Below are 16,789 nucleotides of genomic sequence, written 5' to 3'. Positions count from 1 at the left end.
CAGGAGGGCCACACCCTCATGACCCATTCATCTCCTTATATCCCCATCTCCTGATACCTTCACATTGGTGATAATTTCAGTATATGAATACTTGGAGGACACAAACATTCAAACCATATAGGATACATATTTGAATTAGGCTCTAGGATCTATCCAGTTCTGAAGGAATTTTGTCTTTTGGTATTTTCCTGTTTTTCTGTAGAGACAGGACCTCTTTCTCTTCTGAAACCACCTCCTCCAGTATACAAACTTGATTTTGTCATTTCCACCTTCAAAAAAAAGAAAGAAAGGAAATTCTTCCCTGACCCTATTACTGGCCTAATTCACAAACCAACATTTTAAAATAGTCCTTTGTTTTATTTTTTTATATGTTTTGTCCCTGCTTTCTCACATCACAATACACTTTTCAACATCAAAGATAAAGAGAGGCTTGGGATAAAGTAAGAGGTGAAATTAGAGGATAGTAAAAAAAGGTAGCTATGACAATAATATCAAGGTGGTCCTTCAGTCTGGTGGGGAAGAAGAGAACAGTTAATTATATGTTTCAAAAACTGGCAGGTTCTGACAAGTCTTCTCCTTGATCCCTTCTCCAGTGATGACAACAAGAAAAAAGTATCAAAAGCAGAGGTGTAGGAAGGCAGGCGTGAGTGTCAGGGTCACCAGGCTAGAGAAAAGGTGGCAAGTGGGAACTGGTGGACATCACGGTGCTTCTTCATTCTGAAGCACATGCTCCTCCAGCTTTTAAATAGATAAATAAAGAAACCTCATCAGAATTGGCAAATCCTTGTACCTGGACTTTAGTAGCTGCTACCTCAAGCTCCAGGCATACACACAGCAAAGTCAGCAGATATGCCTAGGGAAACTTGAGTTCCCATGGAAAAATAATAAGACATTTAAAAAATGTAAATACTGTAAAAGTAAACAAAGGTCCAGCCATTCCACTCCTAATATTTACCCAAGATAAATGAAAGACTTTGTCCACACAAAGTCTCATTTACAGATGTTCTTAGCAGCTCTATTAGTAATAGTTTCACATTGGAAAAAACTCAACCATCCATCAACTGGTGAATAGATAAATAAGAATACACATCTATTCAATGTGATACTACTCAGCAATAAAAAAAAATTAACTACTGATCCACGCTATGATAAGGATGTTTCTCAAATATCTTCTACTAAGACTCAAAAGATTACATACTATATGATTATATTTAGATAATAGTCTTGAAAAGGCAAAAGTATAGAGACAGATGAAAAGATCAATGGTTGTCCAGTACTTGAGTTGAAGGGAGAGATATACTAAAAAAGGAACCAAGGGAACATTTTCAGTTGATGGAAATTTTTTTGTGCCTTGAATGTGGCAGTAATTACACTCATATGGGTCAAAATTCATAGAATTGTACACTCAAAAGTAAATTATACAGTAACTAAATTATACCTCAATAAACCTGACTTTAAAAGAAAAAACTATAGAAGCTACAATAAAAAACTTAATATATGGACCAAAGAATAGAAGGATATTGAACAAATTCTTGAACTGGAATATCAGATCAATAAATCCTCTTAAAGGAATTAGAAAGTAATAAATAGAAGAGAAACATACAGAGTAACAAACCCGATATACAGAATCAAAAGTGACAAAATCAATATCAGAAGAGCCTAGAAGGAAATAAATTTTTGAAAAAAAAAGTGACTGAAACTTGTACACAATGTAAGGGAAAGAAAAGTTTGATGACATCATATGAAAGATCACAAAGAGTACCAATCAAGATACAGACATATTATGAAGAAAACCCACAAGACCATATATAAAGATAAAATTCTAAAAGTTTACAGAAAAACTCTGTAAATGATCACTCTACATAGAGGAATAAGTTCTTCATAAGTATACTGTTGAAGAAAAAAAACACAGATAAAAAAATGCTGATGAGTAAGGACCAATAGTTTTATATCCAACAAAACTAACTATAGTTAAGGTCACAAAAATTATACAAAACAATCTTATAGATTGTAATTTTCAGCATTATCCCAACAAGAAAAATAACAAGTCCAGGAGAAAGTTTTGGATGTGTACAAAGTAAGGATCTAGATAAGGCACGTCTAAATAAAGAAAAGATCAAGAAAAAGTATAACCATACACATTCAGACCTAAAATTCAAAAATATTAATGGACTGTTATTTATTCTTGTGTGTATATGTGCATATGTGTATAGTTTGATTAGAAACAAGTGAAAAGTGCTACAGTACTTACAAAATTTTAGAAAAAGGCATTTTTTTGTTTTAAAATGAATAGAAAATGAACATTATTGTTCATAATAATATATGCATTACTATCAAAAGTAACAAAATATAAAGTAAAATTTTCAAACCAGTAAATTTCAAAATATTTAAAGGAAAGCCAGGAAGGATGAGAGGGGAAAAAAACATTTTAAATTTTAAAAAAACCTGAAATGAAATAGAAAATTCCACCCTAATATAACAAGAGCTGCAATATTTATAAATGGCTTAAGGTCCCTGATAAACAGAATCTAATTGAATATAAAAGAAATATGTTGTTCTGTAGAAAATTTGACAAGAAGTTATAAAATGATTTTTTTTAAGTAATAGAAAAAGATACATCTAGGATAACAAGAATTAGAAATTATAAATATAAGAAGACTCAAGAGAAAAAATTTAAGTTCAAAAGTGATTATAGATGCTGATGGAAGTTACAGTTTTAAAAAAAAAATGGAATAGAACACCAACATGTAAGCACCAGCAATATAATTAGAAAATATTCAAGTTAAATCTAGTAAACACTTCTCTAGCCTTATCTTTGTGTTCCTCTTGACTACAATCAGAACGATTATATTCTCTTAAACACACTCTTATTTTTTAAAAATTATTTTAAAATCATGTGGTGCATGTGAGAATTTGTTTCATAAGTGTATTGTGTCACTTATCTCTTTTGTAACCTGTATCCACCCCCCGCTCTCCCATCCCTCCTCCATTCCTCCCTAGCAGTGCCCAATGTCTTGTTCCTGTCCTTGTATCAGTGTGTGCCCAATGTTAAACACTCTCTTCCTGCAGCTTCATGATACCACACTTCTCTGATTCTCCTCTGACCATAATGGCCTTTTTATTCTTATTTGCTTGCTCTCTTCCATCTCCTTTGTTGGACCTGTGATGTTCTGTTCCTTGGAGCCTTGTACAGGACAATATGTGCCCAGATCTCTCCTACTAGCTTCAGTCACATAGGTTTAAGCTTCCTTGATGCACACATCAAATCAACCCTGTCCAAAACTAATATATCCCTCTGCCCTCCTCCACTGTACTCTTTCACAGTTGTCTATCCTCAAGGCAAAGACCTGCAACTCATTCATAATTCTTCTCTCTCCTTCACCTCTCACACCCACATCCTCAGCAAGCCTCAGACGGCATGCTTCTCTCTAGCTCCTCTGAACCCACCTATCCAGGCCACCATCCCTGACGGCCTCCTTGACTTCAGTGGCCTCCTCACAGCAACCATATTGATGATTTTCAGTGGTTTCATATTATTCTCACCATGCTTTTTATGTCTGCCCTTTTTCCTTGGAATCCAAACCTCACACCATGGCAGATAACTACAGAAATTACTGTACCTACCCCACCTGGTCAATCTTACTTTACACTGTTTATCTCTGGCTCATTATGCTGCAAGCACATTGGGCATCTTCTTTATCTACATACACAAAGGTCTTTTGTGCTTCAGGAAATTTATACATGCCTGTTCCTCTGCCTGAAAGCCATTACTCCTGACCTTTCTATAGTGGCTCCTCTCAAGCCATGGAAAGATCAACTTGAATTCTTTGGATCTCAACTTGAATTCCACCTCTTGATCACTACATCCCAAGTATGCCTTCTAGATACTTAGCCTTGTTTATGTTGCTAGTGTCACACAGCACCAGACACATAGTAGGCACTTGATAAATACTTGTTGAATGAAAAATTGCCTTAAATTTAGTGGCCTAAAATACTGTCTTTTAATGCCATAAGCACTAAATATTTGCTAAACACACCAATCCAATAATATAGATTATTATTCATATATCGCTTCTAAATTCTATTCTCATTATATTTAATATAATATTGGTTTTTACTTGTTCAACAAAAGAAATAAGAAAAAGCATATTTTCAAATGTTTGTAGTATCTTATAACAGTTAAAGACTATACAACAAAATAGATTTCACATACATAAACTTCAGTTATCCATTAGTGGGTCCTCTCTGTTAAAATATAATTTCTTAATATTGACAATAATTGGTTACTGGGTTTCTATGTCATTACTAATGGATATTTGTCTGTAATGCTCCAACTAAAAATTAATATCATTTTTCTAGTTAAGTACAGTTCTGTACATTTAAAATCTACTTCAATCACACTATGTCTAATTTGTTTAAAGGTCATGCAAAAAGTACTTATACTAATTCCAAGAAGGAAAATAAATAAGACTGACCAAAAAAACTAACAATTATCAATAGGGGAAGAATCATAAGTATTCTGAAATTTGGACAAGGAGAGCTGGACTAACTACTTGAAAAAAATGATTTAGAGAAATGTAGTATTTCATCCCAACAAATGAAAATAGCTGCATTATAAGAAGAAAACACTTAAATATTCAATTACAATAATTAACAGTTAGTTTAACAATCTAAAATATTCAGGATTCTTTCCCTTTGAGTCAAAGAAGAATGAAATAAATTGTCAGTAAAAAGAGAAAAAAAAATTCCATAAATGCTACCTGTATTAAAGTAGTTAAACAAATTCTAGTTTAGCCTACTTTATTTTTCACTTCTACAATTCTAAGTGGCTGCAAATTACAAAAATACTGAAAAAAATACTGAATCTATGGTTTGAGATGAGAATGGGCCACAAATTCTACAAGTAGTTCCAAAAATTGCCAACATACAACTACATAGTCTAATAAGTTGACTTCAAAACCATTTTGAACTTGACTCACAGAATAGATTTTACTTGGCAACCCTGTATACACTTACCTATATGTGTACAAGTAAACTAATTAAAATCAATACCAACAATAACTATACACTACCTGGAATGGAGCCTGATATTTTACTATTTTAAAAATTATACTAAAAAAGTACTAATTACTATTCACTAAATGGATTTCCCAGTTGACTATTAAGCCTTGACTTGCAGTTTGAAAATCATCGATCTAATAAATCTTATGGTTCTGTAAATTATATTAAATATATACATACTTTGATTCTGTCAGAACCGAACAATGTCTGTGGGGACCTTGAAGGAGAATCAGAAGAATGCTGAGGAAAAAAAGAAAGGAAAGAAAGAAAAGGACAAGCCTGTGAGGCATCATACTAAAACAGAGGGAAATGAAGAGAAGCAAAGCAAATGTTTGAATTGCGCGTTCTAATCTAAGGCATTACCATAGACAAAGAGTCCTGTAAGACCTTATCAATGGTAGCACAGAGCTCTTCAGTTTGCTGCCTGAGCTGTGCAGGAAAACAAAACTGAAAGAATTGAAACCAGGTACTGGGTTAGCAATGAGTTTTGGGATTGCAGTCCAAAAGCCAGGGGAATCTGAACTTATTACCTCCACAGGTGGCTCTAATGTGTGGTCCTTGGAGACACTTTCAGTCTTGGCTGGTTCATCTAGTGCCTATTGATAAATGAAATAGTTCTTATATAAGGCTTCTTGTCAAATACAAATGTAGTAGAAAAGTCTCTTCAAAGCAAAACCTTATATCTCAATGTTTCTGAGAAAAATAATATTTGAAGCTTTTAATGAGCTATTCTCTAACTTAAAGTTATTTGCCATTTTCATCCAGTTTCTCTTGTGAAATTAGTATCTCCAATTATAAAGTGTTACAATAATGAAAGGAGAAAAAGAGGTTGAAGGTTTTTATTTGCTTTGTTTTACTTTTGTTCCATTTTTCTCTATCATATTTTTAGTTAAGTTTTGAACTTATAATTGATTAAATCTGGGGAGTTTCATTTCATTTTTTTATTCACCAATTTGGACATGAGTCAGAGACAATGCTCAGAGTTCATAATATGCGTTCATTTTCTGAGCAAAATTATGCAACACTTTCTTTCAAGAACTTAGGTATGGGCTTTGATTCTGTCAGAACCAAACAATGTCTGTGGGGACCTTGAAGGAGAATCCGAAGAATGCTGGGAAAAAAAAGAAATTTTCTTGTTGAATGCAATCTAAAGTGATGTATAACTTCTAGCACTAGGCAGTTAAAAGCATATATGACTTTTCATCATTTCTCTCACCTTTTCGGATAACTAACATGCAAGATGGAGGTTGACAACGTTGCTGAGTCACTCCTGGAGATGAGACAGGTGGGAGAGCTAAATTGAGCTACAGCAAACTATGATGTGGAAAGGAAATAAATGTTGACTGTGTTAAGCCACTGAAATGTCAGGCTTTGTATACTGTGGCAGCTAGTGTTGATTACATTGACTAATGCAGGCACTGTAGGCTATATATTTTTAGTGGTTAATCTTGAAATTTTTCCAATCATATTAAGGTCTAACCTAAGCAACACAAAATCTTAAAACACTTCTTATATATAAGAATCTTGCAATTGTACAGTTCAATTCACCCACTTTTGTTTGTATGCTCTAACTGCCAGATGAGTTACGTTTAAATATGTATTTAATTACATACGATATTTAAATATCATTTTTGTTTGTTTGCAACAGGGTCTCACTCTGTCACCCAAGTTAGAGTGCAGTGGTGTGATCCCAGCTCACTGCAGCCTCAACTTCCTGGACTCAAGTGATCTTCCCATCTCAGCGTCCCAAGTAGCAGGAATTGCAGGTACACGTCACCATACCTGGTTAACTTTTCCTGGTTTTTTTTTTTTTTTTAGAGACATGGTCTTGCTTTTTTTCCCAGACGGGTCTTGAACTCCTATCCTAACCCTGGATTCTCTCCTCACTTTCCAGTTCCTGTGTGACCTTGCACTCTGTTCTCTGATTTCTCATCTAATAAATCCGTAGGGTTCTTGCTAGGTTTTCACTACTTCATGGTGAGCAGAGAAGGGGCTTACCCTTAAGGTGAAAAGACCATAAAATCTAAAAACCAAGCCAATGTTAATTTCTTCTTATAAGCATTGACTCTCCTGCAGTTTCTACCTGTACTTGGTCATGCTTCAGTACCTTCAGACAGTTCTTTTTAATATTTTGTCCAGAGTTTAATATTGTTATCTGAAAAAAATCACTGAAAAAATCAGTTGGTCCAATGAAAGTTACTTCTCCATCCGTTTTCAGAAGCAGAATAACACAACTAATTTAATTTTTATTTCAATTTTCAGCACCAATTTTATTTATCGCAGAGAGTGTGTAAATGGTTTTATTTTTTTCTGACATGGTGTTTTAATCCTATGCATTCTGTCAATGGATATTCAGAGGGTTTAATTGTTTTCTGACACGATGTTTTAATCACCTCTTATTGACCCTGTTAATGGAAGACAAGTTCCTTTCCTTGTGTTTGGGGATGGCTGATTACTTGACAACCTGACACTGGACAGATAAAATCCACAACAGTTCATTAGTTTTATATGCTCACAGTCCAGGGGAAGAGGACATCATATACTATGCACAGCCTTCTGGGGGCTACACTAAGTAACAAAATGAACAAGGGGCTGTGGGTATCAAGAGGTTGAGGTGCCTCCTGGTTCTCACTGAAAGATGTGATTGGCTTGCTTGAACAATCCCAAAGGAACTAGAACCTACTACTTAGCAGGAACTATACCCAGTCAATTTGACAAAGAGGGTTGTTTGTCTAGAGGACCTTATCTCAGGACCAAAGTGAGGGGGGATCCTGCAGTTAGGCCATCTGAGTCTCTCACAATTTCACTAGACATTGAGATAGCATTCACTATGGGGCCTTCATTTTAGGTCTTTCACCATGTTTCTTCTACTATAGTGATAACTATGGAGAAGAAAAATGTTAGAAATTAAAGACCAGGACTAAGAACAAATTCCTCAGGAGAGAATTTTGCTCTGGCCCTTGCTGACCTCTCCAACAATGCCTTCCATCTGCTCCTCCTTTGCATGCTGCTCTCTAACCACAAAGAACAGCTTGAGCTCTGTGAACTTGTGATCTTTTGAACTACATATTATTAACTCTCCTTGGATCATTCTCCCTCCACTCTCAGTTCACTTAGAGGATTTCTATTCATTCTGAAGATCCAAATATTTTATAATGTCTTTCTTGGCCCTCCCATCAGGAAAAGTCAGTCATTCCCTGGTTGGGGCCACCATTTACAAATACCTTAGGCATATTGTATCATAATTACTTTTTAAACTATACTCTATCCTACTGGACCATTATCCTAATAGATGTAAAAAATTAGGTATTTAGCTTTCTAGCCCCAGGATAGAGAATATGATAGGGCCTCAGTGAAGATCTTCAGGATGAATTACAGGGTAAACCAATGAATAAATGGAGCTCAATAAATGAATTATAGATACAATATGACATTACTACTCCCTGGTAAAATGATTTAGAGAAGTGGCTTATATTCTTTGAGTATTTTAATTAATATACTATTGTTTTCCCTGTGTCACAGTTAAATTTGTTGACCATCAAAGGCTTAAGCATATAATCAATGTTAGTGAGAGGTGATTATTTCTTTTTTCAGCCAAAACCAAATAAGGTTAATAGTTTAGTTAGTCTGTGGGAACTTACTGCAGGTAAATACAACTTTTATGAGGCTACTTGAAATACTGAAATTAACTCAATAGATTTAAAAACTATTCGGATACTTTGGAAAACTAAAGAAAATATCTGCTGTTATATCAGTAATGTTGAAACGAGACTGTTAAAAACAAATTGGAGTAGGGACTTATTTTGAGCTTAAATCATCTTTAAATTTTCTAGAATTGGATTTTTTAAATGACTAGGAATTGTTTGTTAAATATATAATTTTTATCTACTCCTATCAGCCATAAGAAGTAGCTTCTTTTTCTGTTGTCCAAAAATGTATTAAAAGAAAATACTTTAACTCTCCATTAGCAGGAAGTCTGACCATAGATTGCTTTTAGACAAGTTAGCCAACAGGATTGTGTTCATGTTTCTTTTTATTTATTCATATGGGGTAAAAATCTCAAAATATTCTATAATAAATTATTGTTATTAAAGACAAATATTTTCCACCAAATTGTCTTATAGCAATTGAGGCACAAATGGGATATTCTTTCAATATCATTTTTTTAAGATTCTTAATCATATTAGTTAATATAAATTATCAGAAACATTCTCATTAGAAATGCCTGCAGTTCGCTTAAAATCGCCAACTTCAGGGCCCGGTTTTTAAAAAGAGACCTAATAAATCTGACTTTCAGCAGAAAATACTTTCTGAACTTATCACTACATAATGAGCCAAAGACTGAAAAATCATTTAAAATCAAAGTTCTTATGTGAAAATATGCCAATAAACTGTAATAAGTGTTCCCCACTTAAAAGAAATATCTCTGATGAAATTGCAAACACTTTTTAGTCAGATATATTGAATCAGTCTAACCTACCCTCTGAAGAAATAGGATTAAGTTGTAAAAATCTGAAGATGAAATGAATTAGTTGTAACTCTAAATGGAGTTAGAAAGTAAACTGCCTCCAAAATGATCTAAAAGGACTTGTACACTTTTTATTATGCCTAGACTATCTATTGGATTTAACTTCAAAAGTTTCATGCATGAGTTACTGTGTTTTAGTAATGATCAAATAAATCTCCCAGAATGGTTTATGTTAAGCCTAAATGCTCCTATTTTTTTTAATGTGACTAGCTATTTCATAGAATAAATCCCCTAAAGACTACAAAACATTTGCTTGATTAATAAAAAATCATTTGTAGGATTAGAAATATTGTCAGAAAAATAAAATTCACCTTGATTATCTAGCTGGAGATGCAGGTCTGAATAAAATTCAGCTCTGAAGAAAGGGGAAAAGTACACTGCAAGCCAAAGGAGCTTGCAGATATATAAAAATACAGTTTCTTTAAAGATTTAAGAGTGTTTACCAGTAGATTATTTTTTATATGATTGATTTTAAAATATTGAGAACTGAGGAACTTTCCCTGGTGATTTTACTCTCGAGAGTTTTGGAGGGTAAAATGTTGATTCCTCTCACACAGAAAGAAGCTTTTGCAAACCATTGCAACCAGTTTGAAACCCATTCTAACAAGGATCTATGTCAGAAGAATCCATGCTTTTTCTTATTTAATTAAGGGTATCAGAAAGGTGTTGTCAATTTCCAGCCAGCACCTCCTTCACTGAAATATGCCTCATCTTTTTCAACAGCTCAAGGAATTGTGCTATTTTATAAACACTTGCTCTCTCAACTCTTCCCAGATTGACTTTATTTCCAATTCATTGTTCTTCATGAAACAAAATACATTTGTTGCTCTAATTTGATGAGGATTTAAATATGTTTTAGCAAGTAATGAGAAAATAGTTGGAGACTAGGATCCAAGATCATCATCTCTTGTCAATATTTCACTGTTGCACAGGCTGTCATTGTTGAGCAGTGAATAGGGAACGGCAAAGAAACAATCAGCTCTCTGAAGTCCAATTTAGCAAGGTACTATCCCTGATGCATTGGGGAATTTGCTTGACTCTTTTGAGTATCAGATTCTCTATAGAGCTGTGAAGATGATAACATTTAGCTCTGTGTCTGATATACTAGAGTACTCAATATGGCAGTCATTGTGATTGCACTGTCTACTCGTCAAAAGGTACCAGCTTATTTCACTTCTAGCAGAAAGCCTTTTATAGCTTTTTATAAAAGTACATTTGATGAGGCTTATTATATTCTAAAGAAACACTGTTTTATTAACATTTCAAAAGTCATACACTAAGTGACCTTATTTTTATATGCCTATTAACAAAAATTTCCTGAGATTCTGCGCAATAAAATTGGAAATATTAGGGACCTGTCGCGCTCCAAAGTAAAGGCATTCATTTAATGAACATTTAACAAAGAAACTACTATGTTTCCTGAAAAAAATTCAAGGTAGAAAAAGAAACAAATAAGTATGTATAATTAAATACAGCTTGGTAAGTATTTTTTAAAATTATACACATGGTAGACAACCACGAGGAGAACCACTTAGCATAGATTTGAGTGCTGGACACTTTCTGGACATTGTTAAAGAAATTGGGAACATACTGCCTCATGTACTAATCTGAATTAAGCAGTGTCTCTCAAATATAGATCATGTGCTAAAGTAGCAACCAGGTTGTGTTAAATTTTTAAGACATGCAGATATCTTAAAATACTCTCGCCTATGGAATACGTTTTATCACATTGGAGTTTACTAACTCATGCTTTAAAAAAATAAATAGGCAACTTAGCCAGGTGCAGTGATGCATACTTGTAGTCCCAGCTACTCAGACTGAAAAAGGAGGATTACTTGAGCCCAGGAGTTCAAATATAACCTGGACAACATAGCAAATCCTCATCTCAAAAAAAAATTAAACAGGCAACTTAGAACAGATTGATTTGACAACTGAAAAGCTACATCAAATCTTTTTGCCTTTCTATTCTTATACCAGGGTTTTATTATTGTCTTCAAGCTAGCTATTTTTAATATTCTTCCACTAGAAAAAAAGACTTTTCTATCTGCTAACTTTCTAGTTAAAGAATTAATTCTGTACTTTTAATTTGCTATATATAAAGTTGAGATGCTCCAGAATTCTTCTGTAAAACACACATATGCTTATGAATTGAATGTTTCTTGAAAATAGCAGCTAGTAATGCCATTTGTTAGGAAAATTGTACCTAACTTTAGCCCTCATTTCATTCCAAGGAATATTTGTGAGGAAAAGAACAGAGAAATTAAATTACTCAAAGAAAAAATTTATACTTCCATGTGGAAAAATATTAATAATTTACAAGACAATAAAGATGCATATTATTTGATTTCACAGAAATATTCCTTCCTGAACTTTTCTTTTTCTTAACATAACTGCACAATAAAAATAACCCACTTACTTGGAATATTAATATGTGCTAAACATCTTGACTTTAACTTTTCACCTATTGCTATGTGACTCAAATGATAAGAATCAATAAGAGAAAGATAAATTTTTAACATTCTCTGAAAAATACAGCAGTACACACATCAAGATGAAAAATAAAGTCCCTATTTATTCTACAGACATTAGTATATTATTGAACATATTGTAATAAAGTCTGTGGACAGTGACAAATATAAATTGATCTGATTACAATCGTTTGTACTTCATCCTCATGTAATTCTTGGAGAAGATGTTTATTGGCAGGAGATTAAGCCAAAACCCTGATAAAGCCAACACATTAAAATGTGATAAGTTACATCTATCTCTTCCTATAAATCCTTAGATAAGACTTAAGCTAAAAATGCTTCCTTCCTAAACATTCACCAGGAAAAAAAATGATAGAACATGGAATAAACTATAAATTTAAGTTTTGATGCAGACAATAAATTACAGAAGTATCAGAAACCTAATCTTTTCTGCCAACCAAGTATACTCTTAAAAACGTTGGGCTTCATTCATGGCTGATTAAAGCTGAAACAAATTCAGTGGTTCAACGAGAGCTTAATGTCTCATGCAAGCGATGCCTGTATTTCAATTTAGAAAAAAAATCTTGCCTTTAAAAATAACATTATTTTCAAAAAATAAATCTGTTTTGTTAATTATACTATATGCTATACAACAGGATGTCCCATAAGATATTCACCATGGGTATAATCTGGCTGTGGAGAAAATTAATTGTTGAAATACTTAAGGACTTGAATGATTTAGGTTAGTTCTATCTTCAAGACATTCCACAGCATGGACTCTACCCAAGTATTATAATGAGTCTACAGCATCACCCTGTCCCTTAATTGTGGTATTATGTGTTATATCAAAGGGAACTTAGAAAAGCTTCTGTAATTTAAAACACCCCAAAATTTTGATTCTTCTACAAATAGATGTGTTCTTGAAGATGATAGTCCTAATTTTCCCACTCAACTCAGAAATAAATCTCTTTGATTTCAATGACATAAGATGAATTCTATTGCATGAGCAGACGAGTATAAAGGACTAAATTGCCAGATTTACTTTTCTAAAAAGCCAAACAAGCCATAACACTGAAAGAAGCAGCACAATATCATTCAAGAAATATTACTGAAAATGGAAGTAAACGCATAACATCTTTATATAAGATTTTGTTTTTTTTAAATTATTCTTACAAAGCAAAATTAATCATTAAGGAATGTATAACATGGAAAAGTCATAGAAAATTGTAGAATTAAGCAAAGGATCTAAAGAAGAAAAAAATTCATGTGCCTTGTTATCATTGAGTCAGTTAAATATTTTTATGGTCCCAAAATAATTTACATTGACCAAGAGGTAATTACCTACACAAGTACTTATACAATAATTCATTCCCCACTAGAACAACATTATTTTAAGTGTAATATCATAGTATTTACATTTTATGTCCTTAAAATAATAATTTTTCTACATAATGTTTTATTTAAAATTCGAAACAGAAAGCTTACCCCATATGAACTTGTATTACGTTGAATATACATCAATACCACTATACACATTTATAAAATAGGCTTGTAATAAAATTGAAAATTAAACTAATGATTCTTCATTTTTAATGACTAATGAATAGATTATAAACTCTACAATCCTGTTAATTGGAAGAAAAGAGAAATGGTGGACAGAGATTCTGAGATTAATACTGACATCCAGTCTTCTCACACAAGAGTTAGGAATTGTCAACTGACATGTTTCTAAATAGAAAATTAATATATTAACACCACACAGTTCCAGCAGAACGTGCCTACATTAGATGAGTCAAGCTTGTGGGAAGAACACCATGACCCAGCAAGCCTCTAATTTCCCTTCGCCTCGCTGCTGATGGAAAGAAATCATCTTGTATCTGTGAAGGCAGACACTTGTGATCAGATTCCAGAAATGTCCATCTTAAATAAGCAGAGAGTCTGTGGTGTAGGCACTGCCAGTCTCACTCTCCATGATGGCACTAGAGAAACTGTCACTTCCCACATCCTCTGGAAGCCTCCTGAAATCAGTGTTTTAGGCCTGTCTCATCTTTTAACGAACTATAAAAGGTATAAATTCACAAGAGAAGCTAGAGAAAATGCTGCAGATTTCCCTGTAGCCTAGTGACTCTCTAGTTCAAAACATTTAGACATACCGAACATAGATTCTAGGCCACATGTGAATAATTTGGAATTATTATCAGAGATTTATATTCTAGAGATGTTGTCCACTTAATGTTCATCCATATACTACTTAGCATTTTCCACTAACAATTCCTATTTTTAGACAGATCGTGTGAAGGTTATATTCTCTAGATCATGCTAAAAGAATAAGAATGTTGATATATAAATCCACGATCAAAATATCACCCAATTGATGATCATTAACATTTTGACAAACAATAGTAACTGTATTTGAAACACTGTGATTACATGGGGCAAAATAAGCTTAGTGCACTAAGAAATAAACTGCCTAAATAAATCATCATAAAATAATATATGAAATGAATAATTTCACAGACTTGGTAACTGATTTCACTTTGATTCTGACATGAATACTTCAGTTGACTTCATTTGAGCATGTGTAATGTACTTATCAGGCAAGGAGCTTTAATTTAATTAACCTTGTAAAGTGATATCCTATACTTTTGTAATTAATGACCCCTTAATAGCAAAGCAAAAATTCCCTGCACCCATGTGAAAGAAGTTGGGTCATCAGGAGTCATCTCAATCCTCTCTTCCATTCATGGAGGTAGGATCAGTGATTTGCAAGAATGAATGAAGAGGTTTAGCACGTGATGGGCTCTATGGGGCTGAGATGTATACTCCACTGTAATATCTAAGTATTGGTGTAGTATGGTGGTGGAATCACTATTAATCACCAAGTCTTGACTAGTCAGTGACCAAGGCGACCAGTTGCCTACATGTAACCCATTTTACCTCAATTATTTTGATCAATATGAATAGAGGTAGAAGTTCCTGAAGACAGAAATTATTTAAAATTTCAAAGGACAGGGATCTATCCAAATCCGAATCAAGCTTCCCAAGGCTGCTTGACAATGGACTAGACATCTCTAGGCTCACATCCAGGCTCTAGTGATAAATTGATGATGTCTTCAATTATATTCACCAAAATGCTTTCATCACATCATCCTAAATTAAGAGCAGCATTTTTATTTTAGTAAAGACAGGACTTTAAACCAGAAAAATATTCCCAACAGAAATTATAGACAACTTAACAAAAAAGGGATTAGAAACACAAAATTCACTTTGCTTTTGAGCCAACACTGACCTTCTGTTCCAAAAGCAATGTGTTTGTAGGGATTGCTGCAAAAGCCTTGTAGCTTGACTTGGTCTTGTACTGCTAGAATGGGCAACCAGAAAGCAAGAGTGGAGATGAAAAGGGAAAAGAATACAACATAATTTTAGACAGTTCTACCAAGTTAGGTGACATGTTATCAAATGAAGAAAAGAGTTATGCCAAACAAGTTGTTTCCGACAGGAACAAAATTAGCTTACGATATTAATATTTTATTAGAATGCAAAGCAAAGAAATACCAAAGTAAAATATCAGCCTAGAGATAATAGGCAATTATATGCTACTCAGTTTCAGAACTTAAAAACAACCATTTCAGCCGGGCTCGGTGGCTCAGCCTGTAATCCCGCAGCTTTGGGAGGCTGAGATGAGTGGATTGCCTGAGCCCGCGGGTTCGAGACCCGCCTGGGCAGGCGAGACCTCATCTCTACAATAAATCAAAAAATCAGCTGGGTGTGGTAGCGCATGCCTGTAATTCCGGCTACTTGGAAGGCTGAGGCGGAAGGATCTCCGGAGCCCAGCAGGTTGAGGTTGCGGTGGCCGGAAGCGGCCACTGCACTCCAGTCTGGGCGACAGTTTGAGACTCCAATTCAAAAAAACAAACAAACAAACAAACAAACAAACAAAACCAGCCATTTCATAAATATATATATAAATTTCTCATTATCAGTCCTTCCTCATAGGAGTAGTATTCTACACATGAGGGCAGGGGGGTGATTTTGTTTGATCTTCAAAGGAATGTTTCTTTTTTATAGTGCCACAATTAACAAATAATATGCCAATAAATGTAATTGAGCTCTTGATACATTCTTTTGCATTATTCATAAAAACAAAGATGAGAATATATAAAACTTAGCAGCCATTATAACAAGCAACAATGTAGTCAATAATCTGAATATAAATATCAGAAATTCAACTCCATAATAAAAAAAGTACAAGTTCTTGATCTTAAACTCATTTTTTTAAACCTCATCATCTCCTACACTTTCTAAAATATGATGATGTTAACAGCACATGATAAAACTTCCTGAGTTTTAAGAACAACTCAGAGTCGTTCAGTTTTTTGGAGTATTTGGCAGAGGGGGTGAGCATGAGGAAGCTGTTGAAATAGGATAAAATATATGATCAAAAGCCCAGTTTTGGTATTGTTCTATGTCTCCAGCTGCTTAACTCAGTTCAAGGGTGCTATCACTTCAAATGCCCATGTCCCAGGCAGAGGCCCATAGCCAGTGGGGAACTTGGCATAGAGATCCAATCTCTCTTAGTGTTTAGGAAAGCAAACAAAAAGGTCTGCAGCAGAAGAGTCATCAAATAAAATTAAATCTTGAGTTTTGTAGGATTAATTGAAATAAACTTTATTAAACTGGTGTGATGAAGGCAAGAGGCTGGCACGTTCATTTTTCTTAGGAAGAAAGTGAA

The 16,789-nt window shown here is 33.9% G+C and overlaps 1 protein-coding gene across 8 annotated transcripts in view; it reads right to left on the bottom strand.

Annotated features, from left to right (window-relative positions):
• MLIP (muscular LMNA interacting protein) overlaps positions 1–16,789 on the bottom strand; it is a 144,422-nt gene that overhangs the window by 88,808 nt on the left and 38,825 nt on the right. For 6 of the 8 annotated variants that reach the window (XM_008071290.1, XM_008071293.1, XM_008071294.1 and 3 more), the window contains 4 exons: positions 15,347–15,418; positions 5,592–5,657; positions 5,425–5,508; positions 5,242–5,301 (listed from right to left, as the gene is read on the bottom strand). The exons of 1 other annotated variant lie outside the window; for it this stretch is intronic. In XM_008071290.1, the coding sequence (XP_008069481.1) occupies positions 5,242–5,301; positions 5,425–5,508; positions 5,592–5,657; positions 15,347–15,418 (282 nt within the window). The remainder of the gene's footprint in view (positions 1–5,241; positions 5,302–5,424; positions 5,509–5,591; positions 5,658–15,346; positions 15,419–16,789) is intronic. One more of the 8 variants, XM_008071292.1, reaches the window with a different exon arrangement.

This window comes from Carlito syrichta, unplaced genomic scaffold (genome assembly GCF_000164805.1).
Source record: "Carlito syrichta isolate Samal-C Ts95f unplaced genomic scaffold, Tarsius_syrichta-2.0.1 Scaffold314285, whole genome shotgun sequence".
NCBI classification, from domain to species: Eukaryota; Metazoa; Chordata; class Mammalia; order Primates; family Tarsiidae; genus Carlito; species Carlito syrichta.
This window is presented reverse-complemented; position numbering and strand designations above follow the sequence as displayed.